The following is a 23,356-nucleotide window of genomic DNA, read 5'->3' as shown; positions in this document are numbered from 1 at the left end:
TGCTGGCTGTTTCGGCTGATTTCTTCAAAACTTTTTGGGAAATAGTATGTGATCGTGTGAAACATGAGGTGTTAGCTATGTTGAATGGTGGGGATATTCCACGGGGGTGGAACAATACCACAATAGTCTTGATCCTGAAAGTTAAAGATCCTCAGCGGCTGAAAGACTTAAGGCCGATAAGCTTATGTAATGTGATATACAAGATTATATCGAAGGTGATTGCTAAGAGGCTCAAAGTGTTCTTGACTGATATTATAGCTCTGAGCCAAAGTGCATTTGTTCCAGGGAGGTTGATCACGGACAATGTTTTGATTGCATATGAGATGACACATTTCTTGTAGAATAAAAGAAGAGGACAAGAGGGTTATCTAGCATTGAAACTAGATAAGAGCAGAACTTATGATAGAGTTGAATGGGATTTTCTAGAGGCTATGTTGACACAACTTGGTTACTAGAATCTGGTTAGTCTTCTCATGAAGTGTGTTCGGTCAGTGCATTATAGAATCAAGGTTAACAGTGAACTCATAGAAGAAATTGTCCCACAGGGTCTGCATCAAGGAGATCCGCTATCACCTTATCTTTTTCTCATATGTGCAGAGGGATTTTCTTCTTTGTTACATCATGCAGAAGTTGCTAATATGATTCAAGGGGTTCGGCTTTGTGAAGGTGCATCGATTGTATCCTATCGTTTATTTGCAGATGACTCTATGATCATAATGAAAGCAAATGCAAGTAATATGAGGAGTGTTCTGGGCAGAAAATTAATAAAGAGAAATCCTCTATCATGTTTAGTAAGAACACTCCTCCTGATCACTGGCAAGAAGTGAAACAAGTGCTTCAGCCGAATGGTGAAGCTATCAATGAGAAACAAAAGACTTCCAATATACTAGGGATTGCATGTATATATTAGTCACTCAAAAGAAAAGGCCTTCCAGTACATTAAAAATTGAATATTGAAACATATACAGGGATGGAAAGAAAAGTTACTATCAAAGGTAGGCAAGAAAATTTTAATCAAGGCAGTTGTACAGGCGATCCCGACGTATGCAATGGCATGCTTCGATCTCACAAAAAGCTTTTGCGATGAAGTGAGTTCGATATTTGCCATTACTGGTGGAGTCAACAAGATAAGGATAAAATACACTGGCTTTCATGGGACAAATTGCTACAGCCAAAGAGATGGTGGACTAGGCTTCTTGGATCTTTATGCTTTTAACATGGCAATGCTTTCTAAACAAGGTTGGCGCTTGATCCGGTCACCAAATTCACTATGTTCATGGGTACTGCAGGTGAGGTACTTCGCTCATGGCAATGTTCTGGCATCACAAATGTGGAAGGAATGTCCTATACCTAGCGTAGTGTATCGAAAAGACTGGAGGTTCTCAAAAAGGGCATTGTTTGGCACATTGGAGATGGTGAATCAGTGACTATGTGGACATATCCTTGGCTACCAAGAGGAGTAACACGTCGGCCTTGTACAATTCAAGGACATCACCTGCTGCAGAGGGTGAGTGAGCTTATTAAACTGGCCACATGGAGATGGGATGAAGATTTGGTGCGACAAACGTTACATCCAGATGATACTAAGGCTATTTATCAATCCCACTTCAAGATAACATGGAAGATTTTATAGTTTGGCACTTTGACCCGAAAGGAACTTTTTTAGTGTCAAGTCGGCTTATAAGGTGTATGTTGATAATGTGAATGATTCTCATGGTGTAAGTGCTGGAGAAGCTATTCATGAACCGACAATGGGAACCTATTTTTCATGGAAGCAGATATGGAAGACGAGCTGCCCAAATAAAGTAAAGATGTTTGCTTGGAGATTAGTACACAACAGCCTACCTTGTGTAAGAAGATCGAGTCACCCTTGCGTAAGAAAATTGAGTCTCGAGGAATTGAACTTGACACGTGTTGCCTGATGTTCTACATGATGGTTGAAGATGGGAGTCACTTACTGTTTAAATGCAAATTTGCACGCATGGTCTGGAGAGATTTGTTGCTGGAAGAACACATGATCAAACTCGAAGGCATGTATTTGCCGAGGGAGGTCTTGGGTTACATATGGAGCTATCCTGAGGAAGTGCAAATAAAGTTGATTATCATGCTATGGTCATTATATACAGACCACAACATTGTGAATAGGGGAGAAAGATCCAATTCCCATCATCAAGTATGTACACAAGTTCAGAGATGCGTTACTGAGTGTCTGACTTTTTTTTAGCAAATCTGAAGTCCTGCGGCCACAAGTAGTTCAAACATGAAAACACCTTCAAGAAGGCTACCTGAAAATCAACTTTGATGTCTCTTTCCTTGTGCATCAAGGGACATGCGGTTGGGGTTTTGCTATTCGGGATCATCACGGTGAGACAGTGGCTTCAGGCGCGGGTAATATGTTTGATGTCTCTGAAGCAATTCATGTAGAGGTGGAAGTTTGTCTACAAGCTTTGTCCTTTGCTTCTGATTTGAGTACGACTCGAGTTGAAGTTGAAACATATGCGATCAATTTGAAGGCAACACCGACCATCTCCAAATTTGATAACGCAACATGTGGTGTCTTGTTCCGTGATATCAAGTTTTTTATGTTTATGAACTTCATAGAGGTCAGAGTCGTACATAGCCCAAGAACTTGTAATTCTATAGCTCACAAGCTTGCTACTATCAGAGCTAGTCTTGAGCGGGGTAATATCTTAATGTGGTCTGATTCTGTTCCTTCTGATGTAATCCCTACGGTGATCGTCGATTCTAGATCGATCTCATGTTAATGGAAACACATTTCCATCTAAAAAAATCCAAAAGATCTTAGACGCAATTCTTCTAACGTAACTACACCAGTGATGTCACCACTGACATACGGAACGACTGATAGAGTTGGCCCAAGTGTCTATGGGCCTGTTTGGTAGAGCTACTTCTGATCCAAATTCTCAGAAGGGAATGATTCCTCAAGAAAAGTGATTCTGTGACTAAAAGTGATTCTAATTTTGTAGTGTAAACTATATGGAGGAAGTGAATAAGGAGAATCTATTTTTTAACTCTCAACATCAGTTTATTTTAGAGATCACTCTCACAGATTCCACTCTGAAAGATAAAAGCTGAAAACTACTGTTTGACAATACTCTACTAATTCTACTCGGAGAACTGCTTTGAGAGCTCTGCCAAGAAAACCCATCTCCTTCCGGTCTTCAACTCCACACTAGGGTTTGAAAATTCATCAGTTACCTCTCAATAACCGCGGTTATCGAGCTTACCGGTCAGCACCGATTTCATAATGCGATCAGTTTTTGAATTTGAATTCAAAAATTTAATTTTTTTTAAAATCACAAAAAATCCTAAAAAACTAGAGAAAATTCTAAGACCTTCTGTGAATTTTTTCAAAAATAATGTCGTTTGCATCATATTCTATAGGGAGGAATTTTGAAAAAAAAAGAAAAATGTTGAAGCGTGCAACTTATTTATTAACTTATGTTAATGAAAAGCTTAACATGCAAACACATATTTTTCTTGTATAGGGAATATCTTAAGAGAATCTTTAAAATTGATTTCACTTTATCTAGAGTTTTATTAATTTCTCTATGATTTTACAAAGTCACAAGAAGAAAGTGAACATGTTAAGAAAAAAACACCGTAATTAACTTTTTCATGTCGAACATTATTTTTCCTACATAAAGAATAGTATAAGTAAACTAATAAAAGTGGTTTCACTAATTTTGAAGATGTGATGGGTTAATTATGAATTAATCTAGTTGCAAAATATTTACATAATTCTGCATATTACAATAACTATTTCATGAGTTAATGTATTTTTAAAAGACATATGATCATATAAGAAGACTAATAAAATTAGTTTCATAATTTTTGAATTATCAAAGAGTTAACTATGCATTTAATTAGGTTTAGCAAATACATTTTCTCATAGAAAATATTCAACTTTTTATGAGTATAAATATTTTTATCATATAGATCATGTTACGAGGAAATCAAAAAAATTTATTTCACTTGATTTGAAACTCAGATGAATTAGTTATTAATTTGATAAGGTTAACCCATTTTTATGGTTTTTGTTGAACTTCACTGGTTACCGAGAAATGCTCTCCGTAAATCCAAAAATCCAACAGGTTATCGGTGAATGTGGCAATACGAGAAATACGGAAAAACCGATCGATAAATCGGTCAATTCGGTCGGTTATTTGATAAAATTCGATCGGTTACCGTTCGATCGATTCAGTCTGATTTTACCTTTTAACTGTAAATTTGATCTAATAAATTTATCTGAATTCTTACCAAATTTTAATTAGTTTTCATGATAATAGTATATTTCCGGTTACCACCGATGATCAGTTTTCAGAGTCTAAACAAATTACGAACCTTGCTCCACACCCCTCAAAACAACAGTTATTTTCCTCGACTACCGCCGAGCTGAGCTACCACTAGTCCACCACCATCCCCTCCTACTTCACAGTCCACTGCCTCGCTCCCCTCCCACTCCACTCCGCTCCGCCCCACCTTCAGAAAATCTAGAGAGCATCTCATTGCACATGGTCACTCCATAGCACCCCAAGCTCCCGCGACCACCCACGGGGGCACCGACAACAATGGCGGTGGGCAGCGGCCTGGCCCTGTACCACATCCTCGGCGTGGCCACCTGCGTGGCGCTGCTCTACTTCTCCTTCGGCGAGGTGGACCTTCGCCACCTCTCCCTCCCGTCCGTGCCCGCCGGCTCTTCCTCCCGCGCGGCCATGGCAGCGCCCTTCGTGGAGCGGCGCGGCGCGCGGCTGTTTCTGGACGGCCGGCCGTTCTACGTGAACGGGTGGAACTCCTACTGGCTCATGGACCAGGCCGTGGAGCCGCGCACCCGGAACCGCGTGGACCGCATGTTCCGCGCCGCCGCCGAGATGGGCCTCACCGTGTGCCGCACCTGGGCCTTCAACGACGGCGCCTACAACGCCCTCCAGCTCGCCCCCGGCCGCTTCGACGAGCGCGTCTTCAAGGTATAATCATTACCCCCACCCCCATTAATTTTAGCTGCTGCCGAAAATGCCGTGCTCCTCGGGCACGCAACGCGGCGCGAGCAGCGGCACTGATGACGGCCACGGCTGCGTGCGCGCGCACAGGCGCTGGACCGGGTGGTCGCAGAGGCGGGGCGGCACGGGGTGCGGCTGATCTTGAGCCTGGCGAACAACCTGGAGGCGTACGGCGGGAAGACGCAGTACGTGCGGTGGGCGTGGGAGGAGGGCGTCGGCCTCTCCGCCTCCAACGACTCCTTCTTCTTCGACCCTGCCATTCGCGACTACTTCAAAGTCTACCTCAAGGTCTCCATCGAGACTTAATTTATCGTGACGCCGTGTCGGTTAATAGCACACCATGGGTGAATGGAGTGTGTCGGTGGCTTATCGATGCTGTTGGATGCAGACGCTGCTGACGAGGAAGAACCACTTGACAGGGGTGGAGTACAGGGACGACCCCTCCATCCTCGCGTGGGAGCTGATGAACGAGCCCAGGTGCAACACGGACCCGTCCGGCGACACGCTGCAGGTGAGTGATCCAGTCGTCAGTGCTTTGAATTGATTGCGTCGGCGACCGTGATAATTTCTTCATCTGAATCAATGCACACATGTTTGTAATCGTGGTTGTCTTACCGGGGCGATGGCCGATCTGCATACAGCGTTGGATGGAGGAGATGGCGGCGTACGTGAAATCGATCGACAAGAGGCATCTGCTCACCGTCGGCACCGAGGGGTTCTATGGCCCGACGAGCCCCCAGGGCAAGGTGAGCGTCAATCCGGGGTATTGGCACGGCAATTACGGTTCGGACTTCATTCGCAACGCCAACATTTCAGACATCGACTTCGCTTCCATCCATCTATACCCTGACAACTGGTAATCAAACAGCACGCGCGCATCTTTCGCACTCACAAGCTGAACGAGCATCAGTATTTCGCATTCCGGTAATAGACCGGGAGGAAATATAATATAATTATCGATCATTGTTCGTGCGCAGGCTGCCGCACGCCAAGCTCGATGGGAAGCTCAAGTTCGTGACCCAGTGGATCACCTCCCACGTTGAGGACGGGGACAAGGAGCTGGGCAAGCCCGTCCTCACCACCGAGTTCGGCCTGTCGCACGGTGTCCAGGGCTTCGACCACTCGCACCGGGACGTCTTCTACAAGGCCGTCTTCGACATCGTCTACGAGTCGGCCATCCGGGGCGGCGCCGGCGCCGGTGCCTTCGTGTGGCAGCTCGCCGTGGAGGGCATGGAGGAGTTCCACGACGACTTCGCGGTCGTGCCCAGCGAGAGGCCGTCACTGTACAGGCTGATCAAGGCGCAGTCGTGCAGGCTGGCGAAGCTGAGGCACGGTGAGGGAGACGAGGCGAAGCGGACGCTGTCGGTGTGTGCCGGTTTGCTGTAGGGAATGAATGGTGCAGGCTAAGCCATCCATTGTCTCGAGCTTGGTTGTGTTGCGCCCAGGTCGAGCTGTTTCGTTTTTTCTGTCCTCCGAATCGAGCGAGTGGTGAAGTGTCACAAGAGATCAGTACGAAATGAATAGAAAGCACAAAAAAAAAATGTGTTTGTCTCGTCAGGCTTGGTGATGCTGCCGGTAGATTCGTTTGTCGCTACCCGCCAACGCCTGCAGAATTGCAGATCCGCATAGCTAACCTACCGTTTCCTTCTTGTGCTGTACTGTACCGTAGATGCCCTTGACCTATGATATGTAAAGTCGTCGAGTGGCAGAATCCAATGGTATCGTCCTATACTGTATTTCTGGACATGAATTTTATATATATAGCTCTGTAAGCATATGAAAGAAGGACAGAAGCAGCATAGAAATGGAGCACGTCCAGATCTTCCCTGGCTATATGCATGTGCTGAGGTAATCAGGTAAATCATAGTATATACTGTATTAGTATGAAACGATCTGAATTGTATGGTATGACCACCATTTTGAAAGACAAGTATTAGATGCGCTGTGTAATAGCGAGTCACCTGTGCCCCTAGTGATTACAGGATTTGCATACGCAGGTATAATCTTCATCTCAAAGGCCATGTCCAAACGGAACAGAGCACAGCAATTAAACATACGCCTCTACAAAGGTTAAGGGCCCAAAATCAAGTATAAAGAGAAAAGGCAGGAAGAGTCTACGGAATGTTTACGCATGAAATGTGCTTAATAGCGGATAATATATCCCAAGATACTGAAGAAATGGTCGATATCAATCTTTTCCTTTTCAGCATAAATTGCTTCTGCACTTCCTCCCATCCTTCCCTGTGCTGCAATCTCAGCAAGTGTATACAATTTCTTAAGTGGCATCTGCACCATCAGAACAACTGTAAGAGTTTGCCCTTAAAGTTTGCTTTTATTTATATGGTATAAGTAATGATGAGAGAATTTTACATCATCCAATGCTTCTGCTGCTGCATCAATATCTCCTTCCTTGAACACGTTGACATGCTGTAGAACCTGTGAAGAAAGGCCAGCAGGATTCAATAAATACAAGTCTCTATAGGATCTATCCAATAATGTTCCAAAAGCGTCGTGTTATGCCATGGTTACCAAACGAACACATTATCTTGCAACATAGCAAAGCAAATACACGTCTGAACATTTCATTACCTTTTTAGCATCATCCTTCTTCAGTTTAGGAACATGGTAGGCCAGAGAACAAATCACACATACCAATGGACTCTAGAAAGCCCACCTCACTTGTCATTCCAATAACAAGCAATTTCTTCCCCTACAACAAATAACAAACTAAATGAATGAACAAAGAGAAGTATTTTATAGAATTTTATTATACACATATTTTTAATAAATAAATAAATAATGAAAAATCAGACAAGTCATTGTATGACATTGACGTCCATATGGCCATAAGAACATTTCTGGATAGCAAGAAAGTAAAATGATGATCAGTAACAAAAAGTGACAGCAAACCTTTGGAGGAACCCTCTTGAGCAGAACCAGAAGTGTTTGTGAGATTATGTTCGAGAAGCGTGGTCCAATAGCCACATACTCCAGTAACCTAAAAGATTGTCAAGAAATAGAGAACTCTGAAGCAAAGTAAAAGAAAAAAAACTAAAATAGTGACAGTCTGTCGCATTCCAGGGCTCACGAACTTTACCTTTCCATGTCATCAAGAATTATGATGCTTAGCTGTAAAGCAATGGGAAAGCAAAACTGTAACACTTCATTATGTTCCCCAGCAAACACAATATTTAATTAAACAAAATAATTGGACAAACTGTTAAAGAAAACTAGAAAAGACAAATAACAAAGGAGTGAGATGAGAATAGAGGTAAACTTTCCCAAATAGATAGAAAAAACATCGTAGCATGATGGTTGTCTAACCTTGCATATCTGTGCACACTTGCTGCTTTCACTGAAACCGATCATTGTCTCCGCTGATATCTGTGAACAACAATGCCAATTTAGAGCTATCCTCCCAGATAGAACAAGAAAGCAAATTTGAAATGGTAATAAACAAAATTTGGCTCTTCATCTGCAATGGAAATGAAGGAACTTACAAGTTTTACATAAGCAAAATCACCATCGATGCCAACAGTAGCTGCCATAGCTGATTTACCACTGAAAACCAATTGAATAGAAATGAAATGGGGGTTCAGCAGATCCAAATAAAGATAAGGCTAATGTGTAACAGAAAATGCACCTTCCAGCCGGCCCTTCCAAGAGGCAAGTAACAAGAGGGCTACCTCTGCTCACTTTAACCTGCTCCACGAGGAGCATAGCCCTTCGATAAATGTGCTTATGTGTGGATTACCACAGTCAACAATACCGCGCAACCTACATAATTTGCAAAAAGACACCTGTGTGAGAAATCACAAGAAAACATCATGCATATTTTAGGATCAAGGACAGAATATTCAACAAAAGAAACACATTACTGTAATGTTTCTCTCTGGCCAAATAAGAAAGCATGATTCCACTGGACAACTTCAAGCATGTAATTTTTTTTTTAATCTTTGAGGCGTTTATATCCGCTGAAGTAAGTCTCTAAATAGTTCTGGTTTCCAGCTTATCTAGACAATGGATCCCCGACAAACATTCATGAATGATAACATTTCGCGGTTCAAATGTAAGTTAAAAAAGTACTGTCTGATGAAAAAAGGGAAAGATGAGAGTAGCATACTGGCATCTCCTAACCATAAGCAGGGTATAAGTTTTCTAAACGCGACATGTAGTCAGCCTCAAAAGAAACAAAATTTTCTGACATTCAAATCATGCTAATTAATCCATCAAGGTCTTGTGAACATATAAACCATCAAGCCAATATTTGCTAAATTACATGTTTGAGATGTGTAATACTAACCTGCATCTTTCAAGGTTATCGGTAGATGCTTCAAATGCAGGGGTAATTTCTTGAAGTCCATTCACAAAATCATCCATAGTGACCTTAATGTTTTCCTCATCCAAAGATTTGGTAAGATCATCCATACTAATTTGACGGTTCAAAGCATATGACACTGCGCTTTTAACAACACCTTCCAATTCTGCTCCATTGTAGTTCTTTGTTCATGCAGCTTCATTCAGATCAGTAGATGTTATTTCAAGTGCTTTGCATCATTAATTATCTCGTAGGGTTCATACATTTCTTATTATGAAGAACTTTGAACTAGTTAGAATATATAAAATAATGGAATTACATTTACACTAAAAACATAGAAAATGTACATTAATTAAAAAAAAGATAGTCGATTCCTAGCAAGTAGAGCATTCCCTCGTTTTTGAGAAAATGGCACATCAACTGTGCAAAAAAATGCTGTCCTTGGATACGTTGGCTTTTATGGAGTAATATTAATGGAATTGTATGAGGTAGCAGAAATTATCTGCTTTTGCATGTAGCAAAGGAGGAACAACACACATACCAAGCTCTTGAAGATTAACATCTGGAGAAAGGAAAGAGCTCTCTTTCATCTTATTCGTGTGGATTTGAAGAATTTGCAAGCAGCCATTTTCGTCAGGTAGGTTTATCTCAATATAAACTTCCAATCTTCCAGGTCTCCATGCCAAATATCATTGAGCATTAGACGAAGTTCGACAGTAAATCCTTCCAACGCTCTTGAAAGGCAAGATGTATATTGTCATTACTATTGAATGTCCATGACAAAGATTGAGCAGATAGTGCCAAAAAAATTATAACCACTAATGGAGTGTAAGAATTCACCTCAACAAAGCTTCATCAAGCAAATCCTTCCTATTCATCATTCCAATAAGCAAAACATTGTTTAGTGCTTCAACACCATCAATCTAAAGAGTACACAGTTTGGTTACATACCATTAAATATACACATGAAAAAAGCGCAATCAAGTCCATAACTCGAATTATAAGAAAAATACCTTTGTAAGTAGCTGATTTACAATGCTGTCATGTACACCTGTACCGTCCCTGGTGGAACCTCTAGACTGCACAATTGGATTTTCAATAAGTTATGCAAAAATTGTCATAATTTCAAACACAACCTAAACAAGCATGGGCGGCCAAAAAAAAGTGCTGCAAAATAATTGCTAAATATAAAAGCTAATATTAAGTTAAGAATCATGGGGGGGGGGGGGGGGGCAAGGACATAGCTTGTGTACTTGAGAAAAACAAGATGACGTGGTCTTCACAAATAATATTCTCTAATGATGAGTAGTTACCGTTCATATTATAGGCAACACAGAAAATTGTGCAGAACTGTTCATAGTTTAAGTAGCAAAAAAAGATGCACACAAAATGTTAGCAACTTCTCTGAAGTTCCTTCTTTCCACCAAAATGATAAGACTGAAGAATTCGGCACTGAGCTATCTACACTGACAGGAAAGATACATCTCATCCTCAAATGTGCTGGGTGAGCTTGAAATAAGTGGAAGTATATGAGGATGTGAAACAGAGGGGACATGTCATTTACATTGCAGATAGCATCAATTTCATGAAAGATGATGACATGAAGATCACTCTCATCGCCTGCATTGAAATAAAGCCACATAATTTGTGTTAAATAAGAACAAATGAAAGTAAGAGCAGCAGTAAAGACTAAAGACATTTTTCTTGAGACATCATACCACGTGTTCTCTGTTCATTCTCAGCATCCGCAAATAGATCTCTCACGTTCTTCTCTGTTTCACCAACAAATTTGCTCAAGACTCCAGGCCCATTTACAATCTGGGATCCAAAAAATGGAAGTTAAGCATATTGTTGAACCATAGCTGAAATATGACACTAGTCGCATTAACTGGCTACCTTGACAAAACACGCTTTCAGTAGGGTTCACATTATTATGACTGGGTTTAAAATGTGACAACTTCATGGGAAAATGGAAGGCAATGAAACTAGTTAACCGTAGAAGTGCATGACAATAATACACATAAGAAAGTCAAATGTTAATCATCACTGCTGCGGATAACACAATGCCGATGAACAATCTTTTCTATTAACTGTTGATACAAGCTAGTAAAATATTCTCAGTTTTGCCTGAATAAACTATAACATACTCCATTGCATTTGTAACCATAAACAAATAAAAGTTAATAGATCAATCAGTCCTGGAGAAAATATGCATGATATATTCGGTCAATAAATCCATACCTTGGGCTCTTTCCCGTTTAACAATTTCCCAATTTGTTGGGCCATAAGTGTCTTTCCGGTACCAGGGGTCCATAAAGCAGTATACCCTTGACATGTCTTATACCTAATCTGCAGTGGAAAGCAATTAGTTAATAATTACTAATTGTATGTTACTAATTGCAGATAGTTTGTCAATATCCTAATTCTTCATAGATAATTACCTACTAACAACGTGAGGTGGAAACACTCGGGAAGCAAATGCCCTACGAAAGATGTCTGTGAATTCAGCACTTAATCCACCTATACCCAACTTTTCCAGGTTAAACTCCTTATGCTTGAAAAGCTTGCTGCTAGCAGCTTCCTTTTGGTTGATCACCTGCATGTATAAAACAAGGTATTATAGTGTCTTCTATGCACTGTACCAGCAGGTAGAAAATGAAATGAAAGGAATCTTAATTCCCGAATTAGGGGCGGCATCAAATATGATGTATGTGTCACTGCACAGGAATCCTCTGTCCAATGGTGTGGAACTCTCTTGGCCCTCTAGCAACGCTTGATTTACAGTGAAGATATAGTTTGTTCCACAAAGTTCAAAACTCACCTTTTGCCCAGTAGTCAAGTTCTACAAAGAACACATGTTGAATTGGGGCACACAACTAAAAGCAAATAAGAAGCGTTATCAAACTAAGCAGCAATCATCATCCAATTATCAACATGCAAAATGTTGCCAGTGACAAAGAGGGAAAAACTTCCTGATGGAAACATTGAAAAAACAAGCCCTATGAAAAGAGAACACATGCAATCATGGCAGAATATGGCCTACCTGATCGAGGAATCTTTTCCGCAATTGTTGGGCAAGCAAAACAGCATCCAGCTGCAAATCAAGTTTATGTATATAATACATCGTCAATCAAATGCTTACAAATTACTAGTGTAAGCAAGTTGTGATCACCTCGAAGGGCAGACATACCTGTTCTTGGTTGGCTTTTGCCTTGACATACGCTATCCTTAGTGTAAGAAAAGCCAACTTGAAATCATCAGGAGGAACAAAACTGAGCACAAAATTATCATGATAAATAACAAGACAAAGAACTATAAATTTAGTCATGGTGACGTGTTGAACTCCTAACCTGCTAACTTGAACAGAATCACCAGCTGAAACCTTTTCCTGACGACGCTGGATACCATTCAAAGCAATGCAACCACTTACAATAGCATCATGAGACGTGGGTCTTGTTAAGGATCACGCACACAAGGAGAAAATGTAACTTCAAAGTAAATGCAACACGAATTCCAACTACAATATTGCATAGAAATAACAAGTTTATTCCCAAATGGTATATTAATTGTCTACTTAGACTGCTCAAATCCAGCCATGTGATTATTGTATAGAGATTTAAATAGAAGTATATGAATGCTGAACTAAAAAATTGCTCATAGAACAGATACTATGTATCCAACGTATATACATAAGCTAACTGGCTTATGGCCTAAAGCATAATCTCGGAAATGAGCACCCATCCCTGAGCTGAATACGACGTATCGAGTTAACATATTAGGTAATTTAAACGAGGTTACAAAGAATCCTCTATAACAACGAAAACTCATCCGGTAGTACGGCATTGATTCCGAAAAAAAAAAAGAGCGAGGAAACACAACACAGAGGCGGCAATCAACCAGACAAACGGTTGCGAGATGGAGAAGGATATCGTAGGGTGAGGACCAGGGCGTCGCCGACGATGGCGACGGAGTTGGGGAAACGGCGGAGGTCGGCGGGGGAGACGAAGGCGCAGTTGGTGAGGGCGAGCTCCTGGCTCGGCGTGCTCACCACCTCCATTTGGGCTCGCCCGCGCGGTGCTCGCGGCCGGCAGCGAGAAGGAGAGAGATTCTCCAGGTGGTGGCAATTTGCGTGCGAGGTGAAAGGGGAGAAGAGAGAGACTGACGCCTGACGGAGTGGGGTGGGGCCGTGGGTGCTTCTCCACTTCTTTATTTGAATATTTTTATAAATGGAAAATTGTAAAAGTATGGGTCCGTTTTGAAAAATCGTATATCTACACTGTGTCACCGGGCGACTGGTTTATTTTAACAATTTTTCGATTTAAGAAATATAAAAATATAAAAAAATCTTAGAAAGTTGGGCTCCTTCGATCCGAAGGAAGAGCGTCCAGCGGTTTTTTGGGCCAGAGAATTGATCGGTCCGAAGGCCCACCTGTCCCGTCTAACTTTTGTAGTCCGTCGAGCCGGCCCGGATGGACGTACGCTACCCACCAGGAAAAGTTGCAGCTGCCGGCCTGCGGGCTTTGTTGACTAGCATCGGCAGGTAGGAGAAAAGGTATTTTTCATGCCACAGTAATGATCGGGCGTTGAGTCACCGCGCAAACACGACATACCAGGGACTAATAAATTTTAATTTGGACCAAACTAGAAAGTTTGAGGACCAGAATGGACTATTTCAAAGGGTTGGATGACCAAATCGGCTATTATTCCATTTACGAACAACTTTCGTTGGTGGAAAACGTATATCTCGCCGTGGCTTGTAGTCGATAGAACGGGAGGGGATCGGACGGAACGGAGCGTGAAGGAAAGCAGTAGCCACCAGTCCAGCGTCTGGAGCGCACGCACCGCAGAAACAGTCGGATCGCGCGAGGAGCGAGACGAGACGAGTACGCACCTCACGGTACGGCACGGCACGTGACAGGAGGAGCATGCATAGAAAGGAGCTGCGTTTGCATCCCCTCCGATTGCAGCAGCAAAGTGAAACGGGTAGGATCGAGTGGGCTCAGGTGGGGTACGTACACGTACACTAGTGACCGACACAGCCAGTGAGCCGAGGTGAGGCTGTGGGGGGCCGGCCGTTCCCACGTCTCCTCCAAGTAGCCCAACGCCGAGCGCCGCATGAAGTCGGTCACCGTCTCCTCGAACCAGCAGCGCGGCGAGCGCCAGCGGCCGCTCCCCTTGACTCGGGCGGGCGTGAACCGGAACGGGCGGTGCAGAAGCCTTGCCCTTGGTGCCGTGCGGTCGAGGGCCGACCGGCGCGCGGGAGCGAGAGCGACAACGGTGGGGCACGAGTTGACCAATACAACTCGATCAGCCAGCTGCATGCATCGCCATCGAGCACGCACGAAACCGCCACGCTGTCTCCAACTTGGTCACCTCACCTTGTTGCTACTGTCAGATGGTACGGTGATTCCTCGTATCACCTCCAGCAATGAACGCACCTTGGTTCGTTTACTGAAGCATCTGGACTACCGGATACACCTTGAGATGCATGCATGGTGAGGCACGGGCCGAGACACCAAAAAGGCGAGCTTTTTTTAATTTTATATTTAAAAAATAAAAAATACAAAAGTAGACATCCGTTTGAAAAAAATTGTAATTTTTTTGCTTTTTTTGCACTTTTTTTCAAACGGTAGTATATTGTTGTAATTTTTTTGGAATAGAAAAATAAAAAATTCGGCCAGTCCGGCCCGTCTGCGGAGGTTGGCGAGAGCCTAGGAGGCAGCAGAATCCCCTAAAAAAGAGAGAGGAGGCAGCAGAACCTTGGAACGAATGAAGATACGCCAGCCGTGTAGGAAAAATCTTGTGCGTCTTTGATCTTACAGTGCCACTTCCGGAAACCAGCTAGCGAATGCAGTTTCCAGGGGCTAACCAAAACAGCATGCTTTCAAGTGTCGGAAGAAATCTACGGACCGCGAGGAGTGTCGGCCATTGCTGCCGCCGCACGTTTCGACAGATCTTACATGGCCTTCGTCACCAGCTCACTACCGTGCCGAAAATGCACTAGCTTGCAGCTTGGCAGGCAAGAGGCGCCAGTAGCAGCATAATTGAACTGCCACCCACCTTTGGACCGCAAGATCGATTCTGTCGCCTCACTTTTTACTGGTGCCGGCCGGTTGTGGTAGATGTTTAAGCTGTCATACTACAACTCGAAAGGACACTACTACACTAGAATCATGATCATATACTTTTCTCTAGAAGCATATCCTCATACTACCTTCTCCTTTTCCTTTTGATAACTGGTACTACTATTTGGGTGCGTGGAAGAGCAGGAACATCTACCACAACCGTGGATGTCCCATGTCCATCGTAGTGCCAGATTCGTGGTAGAATGCCAAATTGGGCAGATTCTTCCAATCAGTAGCAGCACAGGTGAATCGCGCCCACCCGCTGGTATCTCCATGTAGAGATGTGCCTAGTCAAAGCCCACACTTCCACTACACCACAGAATCTAATAATTGGGTGCATGACTTGCGCTGCTTTTGCGAAAAAGGAGTACGACTTTCTGCTAACTTTCTGCCACCGTTTATATCACGCTAAGCCGGCCTACTCCATAACGTTCGGTGACATCACTTGGAAATTTGTTTTAGAGCTTAACTTAAGTACTGCATACTGATGAGAGACACCGGCACGCCGTGCTTTTGCTAGATTCTCCAAAAGGCGTGCTTGATCAAACTCTTGTAGTGGTGCCATGATCAAGTGGTCCAAAACTCCAAAATCCTAATTGCAAGTGCTCGTTCTTATAGTACTACTAGTCTACTACCACTTCATCAACAGGGGTTTCCATGTGATGCTTTTCCTAAACTACCTTTGTAAACAGGCTTTATTAGGCCGAACATTCCCTGGGATTCTCTTGCCCAAACCATTGGTCCGTCCAGATACTAGTACGCCATTGAAGGGTTCCATCATTCTGGCACAAGAAAGGCTGTTGGCGACTGCGAGCCACTGGCCTTCCTTTCCCAGTCCAACGCACTGCCGGGACGCTCGCTGCTGGCCAGGACCATTTGCACGGTGGGCCGGCGCTGCTGTTGCGGCACAGGTGCAACATGGCTAGCCACTTCCGCGGACGACGGCAGCCAATCGGGCTGGAGCCCTGGCCATGTATGTCTCCTGGCGCAGCCCCTCTGTGCGTTCGATCTCCAATTCGTCTCGTGTCCGCAGCTGCCAATGGCGAAGTTGCTGGTGCCTGCAAGAAATCACCTGCTGTTGTCGGCGTACGTGTTCGAGCGGGACACTCTCGGGGAAGAGAAGAGAATTGACGCTTTCTTCCCGTTCGGCAGTCGTGTGATCGGCAGTTTTTGGACGGCCCGGTCCGATCATGAAGCGCGCGCGGCTCCGTACTGGCTTCAATTCCAACCGGAACGGACGCCACTCTACGGCAAAACCGAAGGCCGCATGCATGGAAGACCACCAGCCGCACCCAAGCTTTGCTAAGCAAGCACTGCCGCCCCACTGAGGATCGAGCCCACCGATTACTTTGATCTTTGCTGGTACCTTTATTTATCGCCACCGTCCGTCCGTCGCCCGCAGAAATTTCCATACACCGGGCTCATCACACCACCTGATCTAGGGGCCAGTGAGCGACGACGCGAAGCGACAAGGCCAGGTGTAGGAATCAACACGGCCCGGTGTAGGAATCAACGCAGGCGCGCACGCTGTGACAACCAGCAGTGCCGCTACAAGATGCACTGACTCGGTCGATCGATCGGCCAGCTGACGGATGCTGTGCCGCACATGCGTATACACACAGGTCTGTTTGGTGGAGCCACTTATTTAAATTCTTTGAAAGAAATGATTATCTCAAGAAAATAATTTTATGTTTTTATATGATTTAAATTTTTTGAAAGGAGTGGTTCTCTAAAAAAAATAATTTTATGGTTTAAAATGATTCTCTAAATAAATTTTAGGAAAAAATGATTTTATATGAAAAGTGAATTAGAAAAAATTTCAGTTCCTAACATCTAGTTCATTTCAAAAAATAACTTCTTCATCTAGCATCTAATTCTACTTAAAAAACTAAAAACAATTATTTAACAGAGCACTACAAATTCTACTCAAGAAGTTCGTTGAAGAGGTCTGCCACAACAGACCCACACATAGCTCCTCGGGCTGTCCTCTTCGTTCGCTCCTGATCTCTCCAGTCTCCATTATCTGTGCTACTTACCTAGCTTGCTTGCTTGTCACTTCGTCAGTGTATGTGGCATTAATTATTGATGAGTGCCAAATCGCTACTCCATTTGTATATGTTGGTATAGCTAGGCTTACGCACGCATGCATCTCCTGCTGCAGGACTGCAGGAGTGGTGTGCCTTTTTGACTGGTGTTTGGATGGAACTCGCTGCCAGCTGCTAGTGAAAAGGGCAGCGATGGGGTTTTGAAAGGAAAGAAAGCGCAGCTCTTGAATGGTGCATGGCATCACCTAGCTGCTAGCCTGCTAGTTGCAGGAAGAAACCGAGCTCGATCGGTCAATCGACGTATTGGGATGTGCATGTCAACGTTGATCGTGCATTGCTGCCGTCAGATGAAAAACACAGGCCGCTAATGTCATGAATGATCAGTGACAGAATATGCCAATTGGACAAGCTTTTTTTTTTCTCTCGAAAGGAGCCAATTGGACGAGCTCTGAGAGAGCAGTTTTTACGGACGTATGTATCTGCGTGCGGCAAGTGTGCATCCAATTAAGGGTCCAGTGCTAGTTGATGAAGACAAGCTATACGTGTAGTGACGTGCCAAAAAAATAACAGTGTGGGGGCAGGATATATATATATACACACACAAAACTGCACGAATTGGACCTCAGCAGGAAACTACAAATCACATAATGTTCGTTCTTGGCGAGGAACTTCACGGAGAATAAAAACTTCAAAGATGCTGCCCTCGACGTGATTGGAAAACTCCAATTGTGCCTATGTGTCAAACTAGAGTTGATTAGTGCTAGTATCTCGCTAGTGGTTAGACCATCTCCAACCATATTCCCTTCATTTCGTTTCCTTCCCTGTTCTCATTCCCTTTATTTCCTCTTATCTCCAACAGTTTCCCCTCGAGGGGAATCGCGAAGGGAATGGAGAGAGAATCCCGTCCTGAAGGGAATGACCCTGGGAATCCCGTCGTGACGGGAACCGTGAAGGGAAACCGTTGAAGCGCTGAAGGGAACGAAAATCCCGTCGTGAAGAAATTTTAGCCCCTGAAGGGAAACCGTTAAAGATGGTCTTACGAGGGGATACTCTAAGCCAGTGCACGCATGCTGCCAGTGACGTACGTTTGCAATTTGTTTTTTCTTTTCTAGGGGAAACACGGTTTTCAGTTGGAGTACTTCCTGATTAACGCTGACGTCGGGAAACTAAAGGAAGTCATACATATATATATGAAAAAAAGTAGCGAAGCTAGGATCTAAATAAAGAGGTGCATTACTATTGAAAACATATAAAAAATTTTAAAAATATTTGTAGTGTAGCTATAGTACTAGTAATTTTGGATGGGAGAGAGATGGACAACCATACCGTAGCGTCGCCCTTGCATGGTTACTAGTACTACATTTCATATTTAACGTGTGTTGTGCAATGTTCCACTATGAATCCTGATCCAAATGTTTATAGAGAGACTATGCTTATAATAACATGGATCATCCCTCCTGGACCTGCAGGTATCACCATCTCCGTCCAAAATTTGAGAGTGGTAATTTGTCATGTTAGAAAACTGTTATTGGCACTATTGGAAGCTTGTGCTATACATCCTGCATGCATGTACAAATAGGAATTGTCATTTCCAATGAAACATGGAGCTTTAACGAGACGAGGGCAAGTAATAACTATGTTTTTTCAAGTCAAAAAGAAAGGTAATCAGCCTGATCGAAGTTAATTAATTAGTAGTCAAGTGCCCACGCGTTGCAAACGGAAACTTTACGGTTTGCAAAAAACACATTCTTGTTCCGTGTACTCGTTTTCTGAAGCACAAATGAGATCTTTTGGGCTCCTTATGTAATACATCCGTATGAAATCCAAAATAGATATTCCATCGCATAGGCAGATCCCAATAAAGTTGAACGTAAGAAATAAGTAAAGCCCGTTTTTTGAAATATTTGCAGGTAAAGAATCTCAGCCATTCAAAGATTCTTTCCGAAAATGTCCCTCGTATTATCCCCCATGAACAAACCGAGAAACGCTGCTATCTTTACTTGAGAAGATCATTCCACCATCCAGGACTGCAATAAAGAGATATAGGATGCAAAGATTGATAAACATCATGAGGATTGAACAGCCCGAATCCACACAATATCTTAGTGTGTAGGTGAGTGTGGCAAACTAGTATACAGTAAGTAATCTGGTGACACCTTGAATAAAGATGACCCTTTCGTAGGCAAACAATAATATGCATAAAAGATGCAATTGCTCAGGATATGTTTGGTTGGGCTGATATTTTTTTTAAAGCTACTGCTAAAAACTATTTTTAATTGACTTTTGATACGGATAAATTATATAATATATGTAATGTCTCTTAGAACATCATCCATCAGAACCTATAAAAACTCATCCAGACTAGTTTCTATCTTTAGCTTTTGCTACTCGGGAGCTATTTCTAAAAGCAGACTGTTTGGTTCAACTTTCTACTTCTAAATAGCAAAAGCTAGTAGAAACTGAACCACATGGAGCCTCAATCTCTTTGTTTTGTTTGGGCATTTAACCAAACAACCACAAGCGTATCTACCCAGCCCACTCATTCACCAAAAGCGGGCTATTTAGTTCAACTTTCTACTTTTGAATGTCAGAAGCTAACAGAAACTGAAACAAACATAACCTAATACCGCGTAGGTTCATGATCATGCATATGTTAAACGGAATTTATTTTCATGCTCTTATAGTTTATGGGATTTGAACATGTGACCTCTAGCCTCGTGCAAAACTGCATTATCATCCTACCTCATAGTGTTTACCGATAGCAATAAAATATTTTTTCCTTTTGACCCTTGTTGTCTAAAATCTTGATGATTATTTGGACATCTAAATAAATTTAAATAAAAAAGTTATTAACTATAAAATTATAGATCTTATTGAGAGCTATGATTTTTTATATAAAACTTTCTTCATCCGAACCTTTATGAATATTTTATGAATTTGTTCTTCACGACTTCAACAGGAACCAACTTAAGCATTGTATATATTATTATTTTACCATGTAATATATAATTTATCTAACTTATATTTTTTATATCATTCCGTATTTAATTCAATTTGAAACTGAGTTGACTCACTTGAAAGTAAGAGAAGAGCTTTGATGAATGCATTTTATATATACAACATGTTAATAATATTTTAGTACTTAATTATTGCATATATTATTATTTTATCATAATATTACTAGTTTTATCATTTTTCATATATTTCAAAGTGCTAAGTACTCCTACGAGCGAACAACAACGAAAGGACTCAAGCCCGATAATTTATGGATGCTAAATTATTTGTAAACCATATTTATACACCTAGAGACTTCATAGAAAATTATCAACAACATAGTTGTAGATCTCGTCGAGAGCTACGATTTTTATATAAAATTTGTCTCCGTCAGACTCTCTATGAAAAAGCAATGAATGTCTAAAGACGAGATGCAAAAACCATTATCACTTTCAGTTTTTAATATGAGACAACACTAATATTTATTTTATATTATTATTGTCAGTTCATGTAAAAAATCAATAGTGATACGTTATCACTATTGATTGTTAAGGAACTGACAGTAACAGAGAGTCACGGATTGATGTTTCTGTATTAGTGTTTTCTGCTGTAGAAGTAAAGCTCTGTCTCACAGTGGATCCTTTAAATTTATTCACTTCTTACTGTATAGCATAGCTGGGTCAAAATCACATCCTTGTGGTCACAATGCTCATTAAACTTTCAGTATAAATGTATCTAGTTAACTGAGCAGCACAAAAACTATACTTGAGTCAAAAATAAACTAAGGAACATATGCCACTCAACTGACTCATGTTTTACACTCAATTGATCGAGGGTCATGACCAAATAATCCTTGCGGCTATCGCAACAGCGCTAGTTCTCGGGCATCTGCTTTTCGAGATACAGGCGTTTTGTTTTTCACTCAAGTAGTGCAGAATCCAATAAGAATGCCAGAAAGAAATTACAACTGTGTAATCTGCATTCAAGTTAGTGCCAAAAAAAAAGTTACCAATGAAGGAAGAATAATCATCAATCCAATGGATAAAGGTCAGGGAAAAGATGCGTATACCTTGAGACTTGAGAGCAACACGATAGTACGATTGCTCACCAAATGAACATCTGAGGTAGCAGCCCCCCATGAAGTACTAGCATGTAAATAGAATATTTATAATGAAATGAATGAATATTACAATCAAATTTAGTAACACTACAGCTTTGTAAGTTACATTATGTAAACAATTATCTGACCTCCGGCTGTGAACTGAAGTTCTATGTTTCTGCCTTATACATGTCAAATGATCAAAAAACAATTTGAAACAACATGGCTTGTCAGATTCATTCATAAAGAATTTTCCGTTTGCGGTTTTGCAAAGACTACAGACCGCAATGACACTATGTACAGTTGTAGAACCTGCCTGTAGTAGTGAACAAGGTCCGAAAGAAAGTGACACAAATTAATAATGGAGCAGTTCATCTGTACATCTTATCACATGTTAGCACTCAGCATGTTCAGGAATAAAAAACTCGAGATCAAGGATTAAGGACATAAATGAATCCTTGACTTCCAAAAAGAATTGTTTCGTATGTATAGTATGTACCTTTAGGAGGGTCGGCCGCCCATACTCAGTTGTGGTACCATTTGAAGGACCTGCGCTTCTGCTACAGCACCGAAAGGGGCAGGCACTGCAGCATTCACTGTCAACCTAAGAGAACGCCTGCCATATACGATGGACGCCTGCCGTATACGTCTAACACTTTCAACCAACCTAGTTAAGTTGAGCTTGAACATAAACATTGAAGCAACCGAGATAATCAGACCATGCTGTGGTAATCAAATAACTGATGTGAGCTCAGGGTAAATAACACAAGATATAGAGGGTTGCAAATAACAAGCGAAAAGAAAAGGAAAGGGTACGACAGTCTGGATACTGTGGTATGCAAATAGGTGCATCATATTTATCATACTCACCTACACAGTGGGTAAGCACACTTCTACTATTGCTCGCTCTGGCATTTCATCAAACATCTATAGGGTGTCGAGCCAGACGGTAGCCGTGGTAGCGTGTGGGAATCTTGTCCCAACCCCCCCCCCCCCCCCCACAACCTTAGTTGGTGGGGAGTTGTAACGAACATCGTTCTTTTAGGTATTATTGAGGATTAATTTTTTATAATATGTTAAGGATATACTGATCAACGGGAGTGTGCTTAACGTTTCATACGAGAGTGTATGTGATGAACTCAAAAACACAAGTGGTTATTCAGGTTCAGATCTTCAGTGGGATAACAACCCTACGTCGTATATATTTTCTTATGACCAGAATTAACTTGGTTATAGAAAGAGTTCCGTCCTTTACAAGTCTGATCCTCACTCCTTTATATATAGGAGGAGAGACGTTTATACAAACAGTACACGTTAGAACTATAGCAATCTCATTCTTGCCGAAAACCCCTACTACGAGGTCATTATTACAGAGAGTGGGCATGCTCGGTTTGTCTAGTCATCTTGCGCATCCTTTCCCATCAGCCGCACATTGTCACGCCCACTTGCTAGACCCGCACTCATTGCTGAATGTTCTCAACTCAAGGAGGGTGAGCGAAAGACCCGCGATATTCTTGAGGAAGACTTTAAGGCGATTCGGTGACCCCTGAGGAGCGTCGGTCTGGACGCCCCTGACCTGAAGGACGATAGGGCTGCACAGGACTGGGACTACACCATCCATGTCCTGTCATAGAGGTTTGCCTAGCTCCCGGGCATCCTGGCGGTGAGGACCTTGGAGTACGTGACGATGACGGTAAAAGCCACGATGGTGTACGTTCTCAAGTGCTACCGCTGTTGTGACCCCAACTTCAACC

At 42.4% G+C, this 23,356-nt stretch overlaps 1 protein-coding gene and 1 pseudogene across 1 annotated transcript; one reads left to right on the top strand and one right to left on the bottom strand.

Moving 5' to 3' along the window:
* The first annotated feature begins 4,384 nt into the window (after positions 1 to 4,384).
* LOC133920494 (mannan endo-1,4-beta-mannosidase 2-like) lies at positions 4,385 to 6,757 on the top strand. The gene is made up of 5 exons (XM_062365112.1): positions 4,385 to 4,988; positions 5,112 to 5,309; positions 5,410 to 5,532; positions 5,663 to 5,877; positions 5,999 to 6,757. The coding sequence occupies exons 1-5, from the start codon at positions 4,593 to 4,595 to the stop codon at positions 6,405 to 6,407; spliced, it is 1,341 nt and encodes a 446-aa protein (XP_062221096.1). The 5' UTR covers positions 4,385 to 4,592; the 3' UTR covers positions 6,408 to 6,757.
* Positions 6,758 to 7,021: 264 nt separating this feature from the next.
* On the bottom strand, positions 7,022 to 13,488 carry LOC133920503 (vesicle-fusing ATPase-like; annotated as a pseudogene).
* Between the last annotated feature and the right edge of the window lie 9,868 nt (positions 13,489 to 23,356).

This window comes from Phragmites australis, chromosome 1 (genome assembly GCF_958298935.1).
Source record: "Phragmites australis chromosome 1, lpPhrAust1.1, whole genome shotgun sequence".
Taxonomy (NCBI): domain Eukaryota; kingdom Viridiplantae; phylum Streptophyta; class Magnoliopsida; order Poales; family Poaceae; genus Phragmites; species Phragmites australis.
Note: the sequence above shows the minus strand (reverse complement) of the source record. Positions and strands in the feature narration are given on the sequence as shown.